Here is a 15,918-nt window from a genome sequence, read left to right as displayed (position 1 = left end):
TATCAAAAACGAGCTGTTCTTAACGGCAGATATCACATTGTACCAGTTATTTTGAAAAAAAAAACAATCAGCATCATGTACGATCACTACTACGAGCGATTCGACTTCTCTCAGATATCTCGACGAACGTTTTACAGGCTGTGTCGTGCTGTAACCCATGAAAAACCGACTTGCGAACTGCTGTTGATTATGTTTCCGGACTATTATTAGCATGCACATATTGAAACGAATTATCTCCGATTTGACTCTTAATGAAAATGCGGAACTGACTCGTTGCTTAAATATTCTCTGGAATTGTTAAAATACGGGAGTTTCGAATCAGCACCGAGTTTCTGAGAAGATCAAGCCGTTTCAACTGTTGACAGCTGCCCACGACACGAAGCCAACTTTAGATTACCATCACCCCATAAGCACGAGAAACACAAAAAACGGTGTGTTGTTGACCTAGTTTGGGTACGCACGCACTCCTAAATCACATCGCTGAGAAGGTGAAGTACAGAGAGGATGCTGACGCACGTGTGATTTCAGTATTTCACATTTGCTTCGAAAAGAATGAGCTATTCATTGGTCATCGACTTTGCTTGGTACACCAGCATCACTCGCTTTCAAAAATTCTGGACAACATGAGTGCGCGAGCAGCACAAGGTGGTGCGCTAAATAACGGATCTCTTACTATCGACTTTACGATAAAAATTGACCCATTCTACTACCGTAAAAACAGTAGTGGAACATTATGGTAAGCGTGGAAAGACTTAGCATGGAACAATGGCTCACGTTTGGTCTGCTTCTAGTTCTAATTCCAACTCATCTAGTGAAATCTCAGAAACAAAAGTCAACTACAATTACATATCTGGGCTAAATTATCGACAATAAAAGGAAGCAGTGGCAGCATTGGTTAAAGCCGTGTTGATTGATATCAAGCGCGATTTACCGCATATCAATCGAATTGTGAAGCAGAGCGACAACGCGTCAAGTAACCAGAACTCATTTTATTCCTGTTGTGCCCCCCCCCCCACCCCCTGGGATTTGCAAACGGAATTGAAATAGTTCGGTTTAGTCACACTGATACGCAAGGATGAAAATTCGCTTTTTGATGCCCAATTTGCTCGGGCGATGGATTGTGAAATCGTGAGTAAATCAAGAGCATAACTTTACAACACCTCACTCAGGCGTCGCTGCGCTAATTTCCGATGGAGATTTGCCAAACACGATGGCAGAGATCGTTGAGTATGATCGAGCATCGTTAAATCAGCTATCCAAGGGGATACTTCTCAAAGAGAAGCGTTTTACTGCTATGGCTGGCCGACTGAACGGCGTTCTATATGAGTACAATAAATTCGTGGAGTACCGCCAGAATCACGAAGGTGTCGAAGCATTTATCCTGAGCGCTTGCCACAATATTAACGCTTGACCATTCGCCTACTCGGAAGTTGAAAATGGGAAGTATCTGGAGTTGACTTTAGCGCTGGAACATGTAAGTATTTGGGTGTTGATGGACCAACCAACCCTGACACCTATGAAACAATAAGAGGCAGTCGACGCTGAAAGCTACGACTTCGTCGATGCAACGAGGTTTAGAAAGGCAGTCTGGCGCTCTGGCTTGGAGGGGAGAAGCCAATCGACGACAAGAAATTGCGGTGGCAATGGCGGAGGAATACCAAGCGACGGAGAACGAACGGCGAGCGAAGATGCGTAACGAGACGATGAGTAGAATGGAGCGTAGCTCACTTTGAGAAAGCCGAGAGGAGCTTGCGTTAGCAACGCTGGCGGACTGAAGTGTCAGCCAAAAAATCGTCCGACCACTCGCTGAAGCGGGAGCGTCTCCGGATGCATCCGGGGTATCGTTGGTCGACGGTCCGGTAGCGATGACCAAGTAGACTTCGTCCACCGTACGGACGCAGTCAGATCGATCCAGAAATTGTCGGGCATCGGAGAGGGACGCCGAGCCATCGCTTGTACCAAGACTTTTGTTAATGTGGAAGTTGCGACGCAGACACATTCAGACTTTGGCTGAATACGGCTTTAGCGATGACGCCGACGATATCTCGAAGGGCGGCCTAGCTTATGCTGTAATAGCAGTCTGGGGTGTGAAAGCGTGGCGAACGACAGCCGACAAAACCGCGTGAACTGTCGACGTATAAACGAGAGATCCAGCAGCATCGCAGGGAGCGACAGGGGGAGGACCAGAAGAAAGAGAGTGAGGTTGAGCACCCGGGTGACAGTGCAGCGTACGAAGCCACTCATGAGAGACAAGTTGCGAAGTGCAAGGCGTCCACTAAGTGCCGTTGATCGAGTATTGCCAGGGGCAGTGGTGATTTAGTGAATCGCTGGGAGAAAGGGATTGAGTCACGAACCATCGCCAGACTGTCCCAAGGATTAATCACGGCATTTTTGACCTATTGGCGTCGACGGCGACGGTTGCAATGACGACGCGGCGTCACGGGTGTGAACCACACCATCCCGAAGCAGCGACTGGTCTATATAATACAAAAAGAACGCACGGTAAGGTCCGGACTGATTTTACTTGATGTTTGTAAATAGAAGATAAGGGTACGAATGATTAGAAGAGAGTAAACGCCAACCGGACTTAACAACAACAGAGCAGAATTTTCTCTGGAGCACACAAGTGTTAAGCGTCGAGGTAGGTACTTTACACTTAGTGGCCCTGCAGGATATGCCTACCAGCGAACATCGACCTTCCTGAAGTTAGCGTTCGTTTCCGATCCGATCAAGAGACCAGTAGAGGGTTTATGTTTCGTTTTGTTCCCTATTTGAGGAAAAATCGGTTACTGGATTCCTGATATTAGAGATATCGGTATTGATTGTATACCGCAGATAACTTGCAGCCTGAGTTATTCTCGGGTACCCCGTTAAATAGTCAAGAAGACTAGGCAGCTTTCCGCTGTTGGTGCCACGGAGTGTTGAAAAAAAAAAAGAGAGGGGGTAGACGTACAGGCAAAACCCGTGCATGTTACGTTTGTGTGTTCTGACTACTAGCGTAGACAATAAGAAAGGAAGCGTCGGCTGAGGGTGCTGGGTCTTACTTAGCTTCTTCCACTACGCCTCAACGTTTGCCGACCCTCATGGAAGGCGAATTGATGTGTGCTAGGGGCTCGCTGCATATTTTGGTAAATCCCTACACCACATAACCAAGTGGCTACATGTACCACTTGCGTGTATCGTATTCCTTATGTCATTTGCTGACGCTCATGCATTCATTGCACTATAAATGTTGTACTGTTGTAGCTTATGTGCTTGCTGACAACGTACAAAGTGCAAGATTAGACATGATCCATTTACTGTAGGTGTGGATTTTGTTTAGCGAAAGGCAGCTTTCACTTCAAGAATATAGCTGTCATTAATCACAGAAGGAGCACGGTAACCCCGTTACATATCACTGGACTAAGAGAGCGGATGCTATGTTGGAGCAATGGCGAAGCGGTGCTGCGGAGCGAGATGGTGCAAGGGCCGCTATCTACGTGTCGACGGTGAGACCCGCGATGGCCTCGGCACGATACGAATACGCTGCGCCTGCGGATTAGCAACAGAACGAGGGTTGCGGGCTCTACGGCGGAAGTCAAACTGGAGACACTACAATCCTCCTCTTCACCGGTTCTCGAAAAGGGTTTTAAACTTGATCAATATTGTGATCACGTCGCTGTTCTTCTTCAGGAAGTGCACTACCACGTATCTTGAGTGGTATTGCACCAGCGTAAGGACGTACCGTGTGCCTCCTTTTGAGACTGTCCGCATAGGTCCCATCACATATGTAGTTATCGCGACCTAGATAAAAAATTAGATGTATTGTGCTTTGCAGATGAAATGTCGCTCGGTTTTATGGCCTAGAGCGAGCATGGTTGGCGCATAAAAATAGGCGTAGAGCTGATAACGGAAAGGCATGCCTAAAATTGTTATATCTGCAATCGATTTGCGCTTCGCAAAAGACCTCGCGCGCCGACTGTTGTGGGATGTAGTCTTGCTTTGGAATGTCACTTGTGTCCTCCCAGTTCAGCATGGCGGAGTAATTGTAAGTGGGTGAGCCCAAGATTTCGATGATGTGAAAAGTGACGCCGACGACTCCATGCCGTATTTGCGCTCCTGTTCACGACGCTTTTTTATGCAAAGACAACTGCGCTGGCTTGTGGCAAAAGCAAAGTGAGCGGAAGAAGGTGACGAAAGGAAATGCATCGTGCCAGACACCATATCTTGGGTTTGCAAACACAGGAAAAGTCGTTAAACAGCTCAAAACAGGCTAAAAGGTAAACATCACCCGGACTTTTCCGGTGGTCACCCACCCGAGTATTACACGAGCTTGAGGCTGCTTAACTTCACAGAGAAACAAATTGCATTACACTTGTTATCCAGCAAAATGCCTAGCTACTTGATCTTGTCGAACTAAATTTCAAGTGCACATAAAATGTAGGTGTGGGGAAGTCATCGACGGGGTGGGTGCTGAAGGGCCTTGGAGGCAAGCTGAAGGCAAGTGAGGGCATACAGTACTTGCGACGAGTCACAGTCATGACTCGACGTGTAAACCTTACTACCAATCGAGATGCAGGTACCGGGTCAGATGGGTAGGGTGGGTGCCGAGAAAATAACACGTGCTTTTGGTGTACATGTAGTGGAAATGTCTGATGTATCCATGTTGGATACTGATGGGTTCGAGTACCTCCTTGACCGGACGTTTCCCAGGTTTACCAGCTCGTATAGTCGGTGTATACCAATGTTTAATATACAAATCTGGGGCCGACAATTGAGAAGGGCTTTCAGTCTTATATTTCTCAGATGGGGCGCAGCTGTACCTTACTTCTTTGACAAAGTGCGATTTCTTCAGTACTGAAACCAGCAGTAGAGGCAGTGTTGGCTGGATTTTGGTTTTTGGTTTTACTGGTTTAGCAAAAACCATGGTTCAATCCAGTCAAAAAACCAGTTCGACCATGGACCACCTGGTCGAGGGCTGGTTTTTGAACAGACCAGGTTTAGAGTTGACAAAAGAGCACAGCGGTCGGTAGTAGTACTAGTATCGAGGGAGACATACCGGTCTTGATGATGGTATTTTAGCACTCATCGCACGAACTCTCTTTTCTCAGTCTTAGATACCCTCTCCTCTCCAAATAAACTGTCGTTCTGCGTGAGAGCAGAAACAGAACACCTGCCGCGTATGGGGCATCCCGCGAGTGAAGAACGCTTGGCGATTGTAAATCTTGAAGTTGATTGCTGGAACGGCCGCTCGTGGCACGTTTGCAAGCATTGCGACCAAGAAAAGAAGGGCTCCAGGCAGCCTTATGCGACGTACAGTCTACCTGAGCCGAGGAGAAAAAAAGGAAGGATCGAGAACTTCAAGAGCCATCTAAAACGCTGTAAGAGATTTGTTGCTTTCACTAGCACTGACGCTTTAAATCCGAATAGATTTAATCATGAAGCAGGCGATGATGGCAGGGTGGCGACAGCGCAGCGCTTAGCCTCCGATTACGACGCGTTAATTCAGCAGCTAAAGCCAAAACGACAGAAACGGATTGACGAATTCTATGCTGAAATATTTCAAGAAACGATACTAAAGTTTTGGAGCGTCTACCTTTTGAATTCCAAGCAGACAGCAACTTGCCCGACATTTCTATTGAGCACCAGTCAACGGCTTGTCTTCTTCGTTACGCAAACAAAATGAGTGGTAGTGTTGATCCCCACCCATGGCGCAAGACATCTGGTGGACCAATTCTTGATGGATACGCATTGGCTTGTGAACCCCATGAAAATTCAACACTTAGAAAGTACCAAGACAACACTGATGGTCGTGTTAGCTTTCTGTCTGACGTATGGCAGAACATCGCACGTGCACATGTCAGCTGGCTTTGTTCGGCTTTGTATTAGTCTACGGGCTTTTTTGCCACCGGTTCCCGGCATGATGGTGTCGCCATCGCCGAGAAAATGGAGGGGGTGATGCTCAACATGCAGAAGGACGGCTGGAGAATTGAAGCTGTGGTTACCGATGATGCGGGACAGTGCGGTTGAGCTCGGAGAATATTGAGCATCCGTTGGCCTGACATTGCTTTCGTAATTGTTTTACGCACGATTTGAATAATCTGGTGAAGGCCGTACTCAAGTCCGACTACGCCTAAGTCACCAAGCGTCGGATGCGGTCAACGCCCTGAATGCATCGTCAGCCAAGTGGCGAGTTGAATGTGTATGAGAGATACCTACGGCTACAAGCTACACTTGAAGCAGATGTGCGAAACAAGATGGAATAGCATGTATGGATGCTTCGCGTCGCTCCTGAGGGCTCGGAGTGCGTTGGAGATGCTAGAGGTGAAGTTCAGAGACACTGGTGACTATCCAGCTGCTTTACGAGTGTACGCTGATCGGACATTGTGGGCCTCGCTAGCAGACGCTGAAGAGGTCGTGCGTCCTCTTGCCTATGCGCCTTTAAAGCTTCCGTCAAACTATGGCAGACGTCGTATTGTGCTATCTTGATATCTATGCTGGGTTTGCGAAGAATCGGTACAGTAGCCAAAATCTTATTCGCGAAGTAAAAAAACGATGGCACCAGTGCGAGCAACAGCTTAAAAAATATGGCACTCGTTTTGCACACCGCACACAAGCAAGCTGGCAAGAAACTTCTGGACAAGACACCGCTGACTTCAGTTGGCTCTCTGTGTAGCGTGGTGGTGTACTATTTTAGGCGCTTTAATCTCGGCAAGGATGCGTCTAGACTGTATGAAGACTTGCACAAGTGGATCGTGGATGAGGAAGAAACATTGGTATCGTTCGCGGACTTCAGCTCGATTCAATTTTACTGGAAATGTATGCGCTCTGAGATGCCTGGAAGCAAGTTACCAGATCTTGCATTTGGAATCATGTCTATTGCTGTCAACACAGCAACGTGTGAGCGTTACTTTAGCGAATTGGCCTTGATTCACATCGCCAAGAGGAACAAAATGTCCCCAGAAAAGGCAAGAAAGCTTGCTCTAGTTCGCAGGAAGGTACGGGAATTCGACGCCGAGTGTGACGCTTCTCAGAGCGACAAAGCTCCCCGACTCATCGACCCAACGGAGCGCACGCGACTTCGAGATCGCGACGACCGTTTTGAATGCTGCGAGCCCGAAGAAGATGCCGGAGTAGAAAGCGTCGCCGGGTCGGATACTGCTTTTGAGTACTGGAGGTCAGTGCTCTGTGAACTAGAGGTGACAATGATCCACCAGTTACTCGTGAGGGCAGCGCGCCAGACTTCGCTGGCTTCCCTCAAGCTGCTGACGTAGCTTCCTTCGCCGAAGAAATCAATTTTGCCACCGTATTAAAGGTGATTAAAGTACTGTCTTCCGCGCCGATCCCAGACCCAGAAAGACGACCTTTTCCGAATCACAACGACAGACGCTTTCCTCAAGAAAAGAAATTATTTGTGCTGCGAGGTCAAAAGGTTACCTTGGTGGAGCTGTCGAAGACACCGGATTCACCGTCGACTCAACCAGGTATGTTCAAACCGCTATCTGCGTGTTATCACATAGCTCATAGCAATTTTGAATTTTATGATACAGTTTGGCACTTCGCAAGTCCGCAGCCACTTCGACGTCAGCGGTAAAAGCAGATTAAGGTGGCAAGACATGCTTCGATATAGCCACGATCAGCTTTGCTCAGATATTTGTTTTTTCATCTCGTACACGTTAGTCTTATACTGATGTTTAGAACATATGTCTTGACGTACGTCGTTCTATACACAATAAACACCCGTCAGCTTCTCGTCCAACTTGCCAACGCTTCTTGAGTCCACCAGTTCCAAGGCGATCGAAGTGATGGCGCACATGTCGGATCTCGAGCAAGATCTCATCAAATTCAGCCTTCCTGTGGTGCAGCCTGTCTTTCCGTCGGCAAGAAGTTCTTACCGATTTCACCTCAGAACGAGCCGTTCACTGCGACGGCACCCACCACGAGCCACTAGTACCCTCGAACCCAAAGATATCGCCAATAATGGCAGGCACGTTGCTCACGAAAACGTCAGAATCACCAACATGCACGCTGCGAGCTGCATGTAGCTATCCGACAGAATCCGCTTGAGCACAGGCTCAGTGAAGATATGCACCGAGTACTCTCGCAGCACCTCCCTGAAGTCCAGACCCAGCAGCACCATCGTCTGTGCACAACCCAGACCCGACGGTAGACGCCGTCGTAGTCATCTCCTTCCCATAAGACTGCCGAGTCTCGAGCGACGTCGTGTTGGCAACTTCCTTGCCGGAATGTACGATCCATCTGAGTATTAAGCAGCTAGTGTACACTTGCCAGCACATTTCTAGGCTTCAAGGTTTTGCATAGCGTCACACGATATGAACAAACCGCAAATATTGCACATTCTTACGCTGTCGTACCGACGAATGATGACAGCTTCAGCCCCACTTCAGCAGCGAAGAGCTTGACTGATCTTCCGACTAGTGGTCCCTCCTTGCTCAGCTCTACATCCGCCACAAGAAGCAAAGCCAAGCATACACTCGGTTTGTCTGGAGTGCTATTCTTCTCTTTTGAGTTCAAAGTGGCATTCAACCAAACACACCAGGTTCACATAAAACCAAAGAACCATAAAAACCTTGTGGTAGAACCAAAAACACCTGGTGTTTTGGTCGTTCCGGTTTTTGCAACCAATGGTTTTTCCAACTCTGGTAGAGGACCGACAAAGGCGTGTGTGGGCAGGGCCCGCTCCGTCGCTGTCACATCAGGATTGCTTGAAAGGTGCTGGTGGACATTGGTGGATGGGTCGTGGCTTAGTGATTTGATTCTTATCGTTGAACGCCGTGGGTTGCGTCTCTTGCTACTCGCCGCAGTATTCCAGTCGGGGTTCGTCAGCGCCAGCTGGCGGTGGGATTATAGCTGAGATCCCAAGGGTTGTTACGAGTCTTTGCAGATGTCGGCGCTGATACTCGGAGTGGCGCAGGGGCTTGAGTAGAAGGTCCCGATAGTAGCGTTCAACATGGAGTGAGATGACAGCCTTGATCCGAGCTTGAACGTCGATCAGGTTAGCGAAGAGGTCGTGAAAGTGGATATCGTCCCGGTGCATCCACAAACACCGCATAACCACAGCCCGTACGATGTGGAGGATCCCAAAGAGGCTGTAGCCGTACTGGGTCTTGGCTGAAGGCGTAGGCGTAATCTTGAACCAGAGGAGTGATTCCCACTCTAGTGGAGATGTGAAGAAGCGATGGAACGTGGGAAGCCAGTCGCTCCACACGTGCACGGCAAAGGCGCAGTACCAAAGAAGGTGGGGCGCGGGCTCCAGCACACCACATCCATGGTGGCACAAGCGCTGTGCTTCGTGAAAATGCTGAAGCCGGTAGCCGAAGAAGAGGGCGTTGTGTTGAAGCCGATACAGAAGGACCGAATAGACGGGCAGGGCGTGCTTCCGCATCTGGATGTCGCGTATCCACATCGATTGCGGAGGCCCTCTTTCGACACCTAGGCGAAAAAGAGGGAGATCGGGGGTTGGGGCTTTGGCTAGAGTGTTCCGGATACGAGCTACGCTAAGTTCCACCACTCCGTAGGTGTCAAACACCCACGCATGAGACGCAGCGTAGTATCACAACGTCTGGCTAGGGCCAACTGGGGATGCCGTGAGCGAACCCAATAGGCGACCTGTCTTATCCAGAAAGCTGGCGCAGAAGCGCACACTGGAAATCCTCCCCGTGATGAATTGGCTAAGATATTGCGATAGCGTCTCGGCCGTCACAGGGAAAAGCTCCAGGGTCGAATGATACCTTGTTCTGCCAGCATGGAGATTAACCCCAGTGGACGAGACGTTCCAGCCGGGTACTACCTCGGTAGCGGTAGGCGATATCCAAGAGCACGAAGTGCCAGTAGGCCCCGAGAGCGGTCCAGCGGGGAGACCTACAGGAGATCACGCAGTCCGGACTGGTAGCCACAGGCGCGTACCGGAAATCGAGTCTTTTCCCCAAGGGGCTACAGCTTGGTCAAAGAGGCGAATAACCAGGTCCGCCCAAGAAGGAATGACCGTTGCTAGACGGATTCTCCCAGCAAGAATCACCTTGCAAAGCATGTGCAGCTGCAGACTCTTAATCATGTCGGAAATGGGCGTAATGCCTAATCCGCCTTTGTGTGGAGGAGGGAACCACCATGCTCTGGGCAGAGCGTTGGAAGACCTGAATCGGCAGCGGAAGCGTGATATTAGCTGGAGAAGCTGGTCTTGGAATCTGGTCTGAGGGATATGGCAGACACTGGCTGTGTACCACAGAACAGGCAGAATGATCTGCTGCAGTATCCCCACTTGCCCTCTCAAGGTTCGGGCTCGGTGCAGGCAAAGTAAACACCTGGTCTCCATCTCGGAGAGCAAAAGTTGTAGTCTGTCGGCGTCGCTGAGGTTTGGACCTTAGAAGATTCCGAGTAACTTGGTGCGTCCTGTGTTCCCGAATACAATCACCCCCAGATCGACTAAGGCTTGGCGCTAAGGCTCAGTCTCAGCTGTCCACGGTTGAAAGGGAAGAACCACAGTTTTATCCTTGTTCAAGCTCATGCCGAAAGTCACGCAGAAGTCGTCTACCAAAGCGAGGAAGAACTTGGTATGGTTGAGATCAAACCGAAGGCCAGTACAGGCATCAGCGAAGCTAATCACTGAGTGTGTAGTAGACCCACTGCGTAGTCCGACATCACGAAGGCTGACTCGAAGGTAATTGAGCAGGGGCTCAATAAAAAGCACGAATCGTGCTGGCAAGACAAAATCACCTTGGCGGACACCGGCACCTAGCTAAAAGGGGTCCAAAGGACGGCCATTAAACATGAGTGAGACCAGAGTTCCAGGGAACAGGACTCTGATCCAGCGTCTGAAGGAATCACTGAACCCGAAATGTATCAAGACCATGTCCAGTGCGTCCCACACGACACTGTCGGAGGCCTTCGCGAAATCAAGTAGAACTGCACCGGCCGGTGAGTGGTCACCAGCGAACAGCTGAGATAGCGCTTGGAACCGCAGATGAGCGTGGCGGATATCGCGTCCGGGCACAAACCCATACTGGCCCGAGTGAAGAAGGGCTTCCAGAGCCGAGCCTAGCCGGTAAGCCAGGATTTTAGGCCCCAACTTGGCATCGACATGGAAGAGCGAGATTGGCCGGTAGTTACTGGGGAGATTGCGATCGCCTTTCTTGTACAATAGCGATACTTGAGCACGCCATTGAAACTTGGTAATTCTCCCACGCTGAAGCTGAGCAGCGTACATGACCTCAAGTATACGGCTCCAGAGAGGCAATTCAACCTTTTGATACTCAACTGGTAAGCCATCTGGCCCGGGGGCCTTTCTAGTGACAGTATGGGTTAATTCCCAGTAGAACTTATTCGCCGTGAAGGGGCTGTCCAAGTAAGCCTGATCTTCCGGCTTTAGGCGTGTCCGGGTATTTTGGAGTATCTGGGAGAGCTTGATGCGGTCCCATTTGGGCTAGTGGTGTCCAAATTCTTGCGAAGGCGAGCAGTAAATACCAGTCCAGTACGAAGAGAAGGCCGTGCAGGTTGAGTCTAGCTCTTCATCCGAGTCCACAGGGGATAGGCGTTTTGTGGAGTACTTGGAGCGGCCGGAAGAAGGTTTTGGAGCAGCGCACAGAGCTATCCAAGTCTGAGGCGAATTTTTGCTTGGACGCGTAGTAGACTTGTTCTTCCAGTTTGGCAGCTTTGGCAGCGGCGATGTGTTCAGAGTAAGCTTCAGCTGGTTCTGTGGCTTGCGAGTAGTGGAGCTCGTTCACACGTAGGTGAAGAATTGCAAGTACCCGATGACGCACGGTTTTCTTGGAAAGGAAGCGCTCGCGGAGAAATATTGAGTCTCTCCAATTGTGCTTATCCAAGAGGCAACCGGGGATGTAAGACTCCCAGCTGGGGGCCCGGAAGGAGGCTGCCAGCTCGCTCAGTGCGTTCAGCAGGTGTTCTTGGGGTTCGGGTAGCTGGATGACCCAGGGCGGGCACTTCCAAGGGGCACGCGTGTGAGGTTTGAAGAAGGATGAGCCTAGCCGAAACAAGATTCCAGCGTGGTCACCTCGGCCTGCCACCCCACGAAAGTCGTGTCGAACGTCTTGGGCGGCAAAGTAGAAGCGCCTGGAGCTAACGAACACGTAGTCAATCCGAGAACTGCTGTTTGGACTAATAAACACCTGAAGCTCTGGGTGTTGAAGGCGCCAAGCGTCGACCAAGTGTAATTCGCTCATCAATTCTAGCAGAGCGTCGCGTCCTTGGACACGATTTCTGTCGCCTTGTCGAGCTTGGTCAAGCTGACTGGAAAGGACGGTATTCAGATCCCCTAACACAATGTGGTGGGGGTCGTCTTCAAAGGTGCGGGGGAGGGTATCGTAAAACTTAGCCCGCTGGCTTGGCTGAACTGGGGCGTAGACCACGTGTATGTAAGTCGCGACGGAGTCCAGGGTGCTGCGCACCTGCAAGTACCGAGGCATCAGGTCCGAAGAGCTGTCATTTGGACGGGACAGGGTGGCGTAAGTAGTAAGCTCACACCGGCCTGCCCCGTATAGGTGGTCATGTTATCTTGGGACCAGAAGCTGGAGTTTAGCCGCGAGGCTGTGCTCCAGTGGTGTTTTGCTCTTTTAAAGCTTTTGATACCCGTAAACTTGGTCTCTTGAATTCCCACGAAAGGGAAATTATTCGAGAAGAAGTTCAGGGTACGCTGCGGGACATTACGTAAAACATTCGTGTTGAGAGAGAACCCTCTCAGGGCCCCCTGCATATTAGAGGCGAGTGGGAAGAGAGGTGACAACCGAGGCGGCCCGTTCGCGAAGGTACTCAATCGTGGAGCGAAGGTCAGTTGGGAGAGGCCCAGCCATAATGCGGTCCATCAAGGGCGACATTGTTACGTTGGCAAGGGTCGAGTCATCCCAGAGAAGCCACAGAGGGTGAGGCAGTGCCGATGCTGCCTTCCCTGTCACCGCACTCAGCTTGAGGGAATCCACGTAGATACTGGGTGCATTAATCTGCAGAGCCAGGTCAGCTTCAGCCAGCCGCGACTTGAGCCAGAGCTGGGACTGGTCTGAAAACAGTTGCCCTAATATGGTCTGGAAATCGAAGTCATACTGGTTGGGGTAAAGCGTGGAGAGTAGGCCAAACAAGCTGCCTTCATCTTACGACAGATAGTCTTGAGAGGGCAACGCTCAAAGAACGGCGTGTCCAAAGGCTTTGGAACGGAGGTGGTGGAAGCTGCTCACCGCCTTGGAGTCTAACAGGACGCGGTGAAGACTAGGCTGGGCTTACGCCGTAGACAGCAGAGTATCCGGGTCCGTCGCGGAGATGAACGATCCCAGAAAGTCCGCAATAACGGCGGAGAGTTCTGAAGTAGGAATTATTCAACATTGCCTTGATAAACTGCCACATTGAGCACGCTCTCAGTCACTTCTGATAGCCCCACGTAGGCAGCTACGGACTATGGCGGGTCGTTCGACTTGTCCCAGAGAATGAGATCTTGGTCTTGCGGAATAGGTCCTTCCGCACCTTCACTCAGCCCCTCGTACGAATTAACTGACGCGATCTTCGGGTATTCCTGCTGAGAGGGACGAAGGCGTTGAAGGTCGACCTTCGGGTCAGCAATAGAACCAAATACCATGTTCTTCCCCCGTTTAATACGAGCAGGCGTGAAGTCGGTGGCCTGAATAGAGCCAGCCGGAAATGTTGGTACGGTTTCGTGGAGCCAGACCGATTTGGGTCGAGCCACGACAGCGGACGGAATGGTACTGCGTTAAGAGGACTCCCCACCAGATTGATATCCACTATGCGGCTCACCCTCTGAGTCGGGGTCGTCAACCATCGCGGCACCTTCGCTGGTATCGCTGGCGTTGTCAAACGCCGGCGGGACACTGCCTGTGTCGTCCGCATCTGAGGCTGGCGGTACAGGCTTGGGCTGGCGAGCCTGTCGTCCTTTTTCGCGAAGTTCCTTGATGAAAGGTGGAATGACGCTATTGTAAGCGCGGTTTTGATGATGCACCACCGAGTAACCTTGACCCGTGATCTGGATCTGGCGGAGCGGGGTGCGTTTGTCCAGCATGACGGATGTCAGGGGCAGCTTTTGGTTAAAGTAGACTCGTCGACTGCGCGAGCGGAGACCGCCTACAACATGAGCCGGCGTGATGTACACCGGGGTCTGTCCCTTGTTGGCAAACCAGTCGTAGATGAGTCCATTCGTTGCGTCGTCCGGCAGACGTTGAAGATCCACGTAGTACCAATGATAGTACTTAGAATACGGTTGAACTTTGAGCTTGCGACCACAAACAGTCACAGGTTCTCCCCCCCCCGCCCAATTTCGTACAGATATTACGGTCGTCACACTGAAAACTGATACCAGCGTTTCGGATGGTCTTGAAGTCCCGAAGATGTTCGAGGTAGGACGTCCACGTCGTCGTTTGGGGCGTAGGGCCCATCAAAGTCATAATCTCCGTATCCGAGAAGGCGATGATTTTCCTAGCAGGGATCCACATCGGTAGGGACCGCTCGGTGGCGACATCCTGGGGCGTATCTGCAAGCGCCGCGAAGCGCTTGTCTGCTGGGGTGCGGTCAGGATCCAGCATAACGCTTTCGGCGTCATCAAAGACAGTGTCTTGCGGTCGCGAGAATTCGGCGCGGGGTGCAGCATTTTGCCACGCTTGACGCTACTTTTATCCCGCTGAGGTCCAGTCGTGACCTTGGTGGGAGCGGTGCTTGATTCGAAGAGGGAGGGAAGCTTGGGTAGGGTAAAGCGAGGTCCGGCAGGCAGAATCGCGTTGGGGCAAGGGAAAGCTGAGGGAAGCGAAGGAGCGAGCTTGGGCCCGTCTCTTGTTCACTTCGGGGGTAGCTGGCAAATTGCGGAATTAACTTCACAGAGCAGACGGGAAATGGTATTTTCAGCCTAAGATGGCCGTCTACATTTGACTTCGACCGACGCGTCTATTCGCGATGGCTCAATGCCCGAGCTCGGGTCATCGGCTAGTCTCTCAATGGCGTCGTAGTTAAGGTGTCCAAGATGTCGGTGAATCTATAACAGTGACCATCTTCTGATGAAATAACGCGAGGCAGAGTACGCAAAGACTTTTTGAAAGACATGAAGAGCAATGGGTGGAGCGAGCCGAGTCTCATCACACCGTCCAAGAACTCATTAGACCTGTGGAAGCGGCGGTAAGCGTCACTGAGTCCAGCTGCTTCCCGTGCGCCTCTACATATCCCTTGACGTACACGTCGACTTTGGAATGTCTGCTTCCAAGTCCTGCGTAGCATATCGATGCTCTTATTGTAAAGAGCGTGAATCTCGTGCTATAGAATATTCATAGATTCATACCCCCTGTCCGGTCTTCGAATGCATTCTACATTTCCTGAACCTATATCCATCTTATAAGCGTTATTGCCGAGATGAAAGCAATCATTAACCTCACGGAGCTGTAGCAGGTCAATGGGCTTGAAACTGCTAAACAGGCTAAAGGAAAAAAAAATTGAAATTGCAGGAGCTCTTAAATGAATCCTTCACCTATTACACATCTACATCATCAAATGACTGCGGCACCTTCGCTGCTGCTCTCGACGATCTTAGCTGTAACGGGGTACGTAGCCCTAAGTGTACCCCTGGCTACATGAAGTGTGACACATCACACTTCAGAAGTGTGACACGTCATGCTTCGGGATATTTGGTACAAGGTACCAAGTTCGTCCAAAGCCAACCATTGGTTGTATTTCTATAGGTGACTTATAGTTTGTATTAAGCCCAAGCTTTATCTACCTATAAATATACTCAGTTTACATTCTACCTTAAATAGGTCACTTCGCTCCCTTTTCGAGAAAAGGGGACCTGTGAACTGCCGTTCACTGAGAGTTTGTATACTCTCGGAAGCTAACTTCCTCTAGCGCAAGGTGCTGCGTGACCCCGTCACATTAGCCATGTGGTATCCAAACGGCAATTTCTTTGGGGATCAAGCTCCAGGAGTA

At 50.4% G+C, this 15,918-nt stretch overlaps 3 protein-coding genes and 2 non-coding genes across 5 annotated transcripts; all 5 read right to left on the bottom strand.

The window, feature by feature from the left end:
• Positions 1 to 3,606: 3,606 nt before the first annotated feature.
• On the bottom strand, positions 3,607 to 4,015 carry PITG_14506 (uncharacterized protein; the record flags this gene model as incomplete). Its single annotated transcript, XM_002898916.1, has 2 exons — positions 3,607 to 3,783; positions 3,947 to 4,015. 2 exons carry the CDS (start codon positions 4,013 to 4,015, stop codon positions 3,607 to 3,609), a joined length of 246 nt encoding a protein of 81 aa, XP_002898962.1.
• A 252-nt stretch (positions 4,016 to 4,267) lies between these two features.
• PITG_33050 lies at positions 4,268 to 4,336 on the bottom strand. The gene has a single exon (XR_009934444.1). It is a non-coding gene; the product is annotated as an 8S ribosomal RNA (ribosomal RNA).
• Positions 4,337 to 12,707: 8,371 nt separating this feature from the next.
• Positions 12,708 to 13,096, bottom strand: PITG_14505 (uncharacterized protein; the record flags this gene model as incomplete). The annotated part of the gene is made up of 2 exons (XM_002898915.1): positions 12,708 to 13,006; positions 13,051 to 13,096. The coding sequence occupies 2 exons, from the start codon at positions 13,094 to 13,096 to the stop codon at positions 12,708 to 12,710; spliced, it is 345 nt and encodes a 114-aa protein (XP_002898961.1).
• A 643-nt stretch (positions 13,097 to 13,739) lies between these two features.
• On the bottom strand, positions 13,740 to 14,396 carry PITG_14504 (uncharacterized protein; the record flags this gene model as incomplete). The annotated part of the gene is made up of 3 exons (XM_002898914.1): positions 13,740 to 13,747; positions 13,828 to 14,217; positions 14,285 to 14,396. The coding sequence occupies 3 exons, from the start codon at positions 14,394 to 14,396 to the stop codon at positions 13,740 to 13,742; spliced, it is 510 nt and encodes a 169-aa protein (XP_002898960.1).
• Positions 14,397 to 14,813: 417 nt separating this feature from the next.
• PITG_33049 lies at positions 14,814 to 14,861 on the bottom strand. The gene has a single exon (XR_009934443.1). It is a non-coding gene; the product is annotated as an 8S ribosomal RNA (ribosomal RNA).
• Between the last annotated feature and the right edge of the window lie 1,057 nt (positions 14,862 to 15,918).

Source organism: Phytophthora infestans, genomic scaffold, assembly GCF_000142945.1.
Source record: "Phytophthora infestans T30-4 supercont1.34 genomic scaffold, whole genome shotgun sequence".
Taxonomy (NCBI): domain Eukaryota; phylum Oomycota; class Peronosporomycetes; order Peronosporales; family Peronosporaceae; genus Phytophthora; species Phytophthora infestans.
The sequence above is the reverse complement of the archived record's forward strand: the minus strand, read 5'-3'. Positions and strand labels throughout refer to the sequence as shown.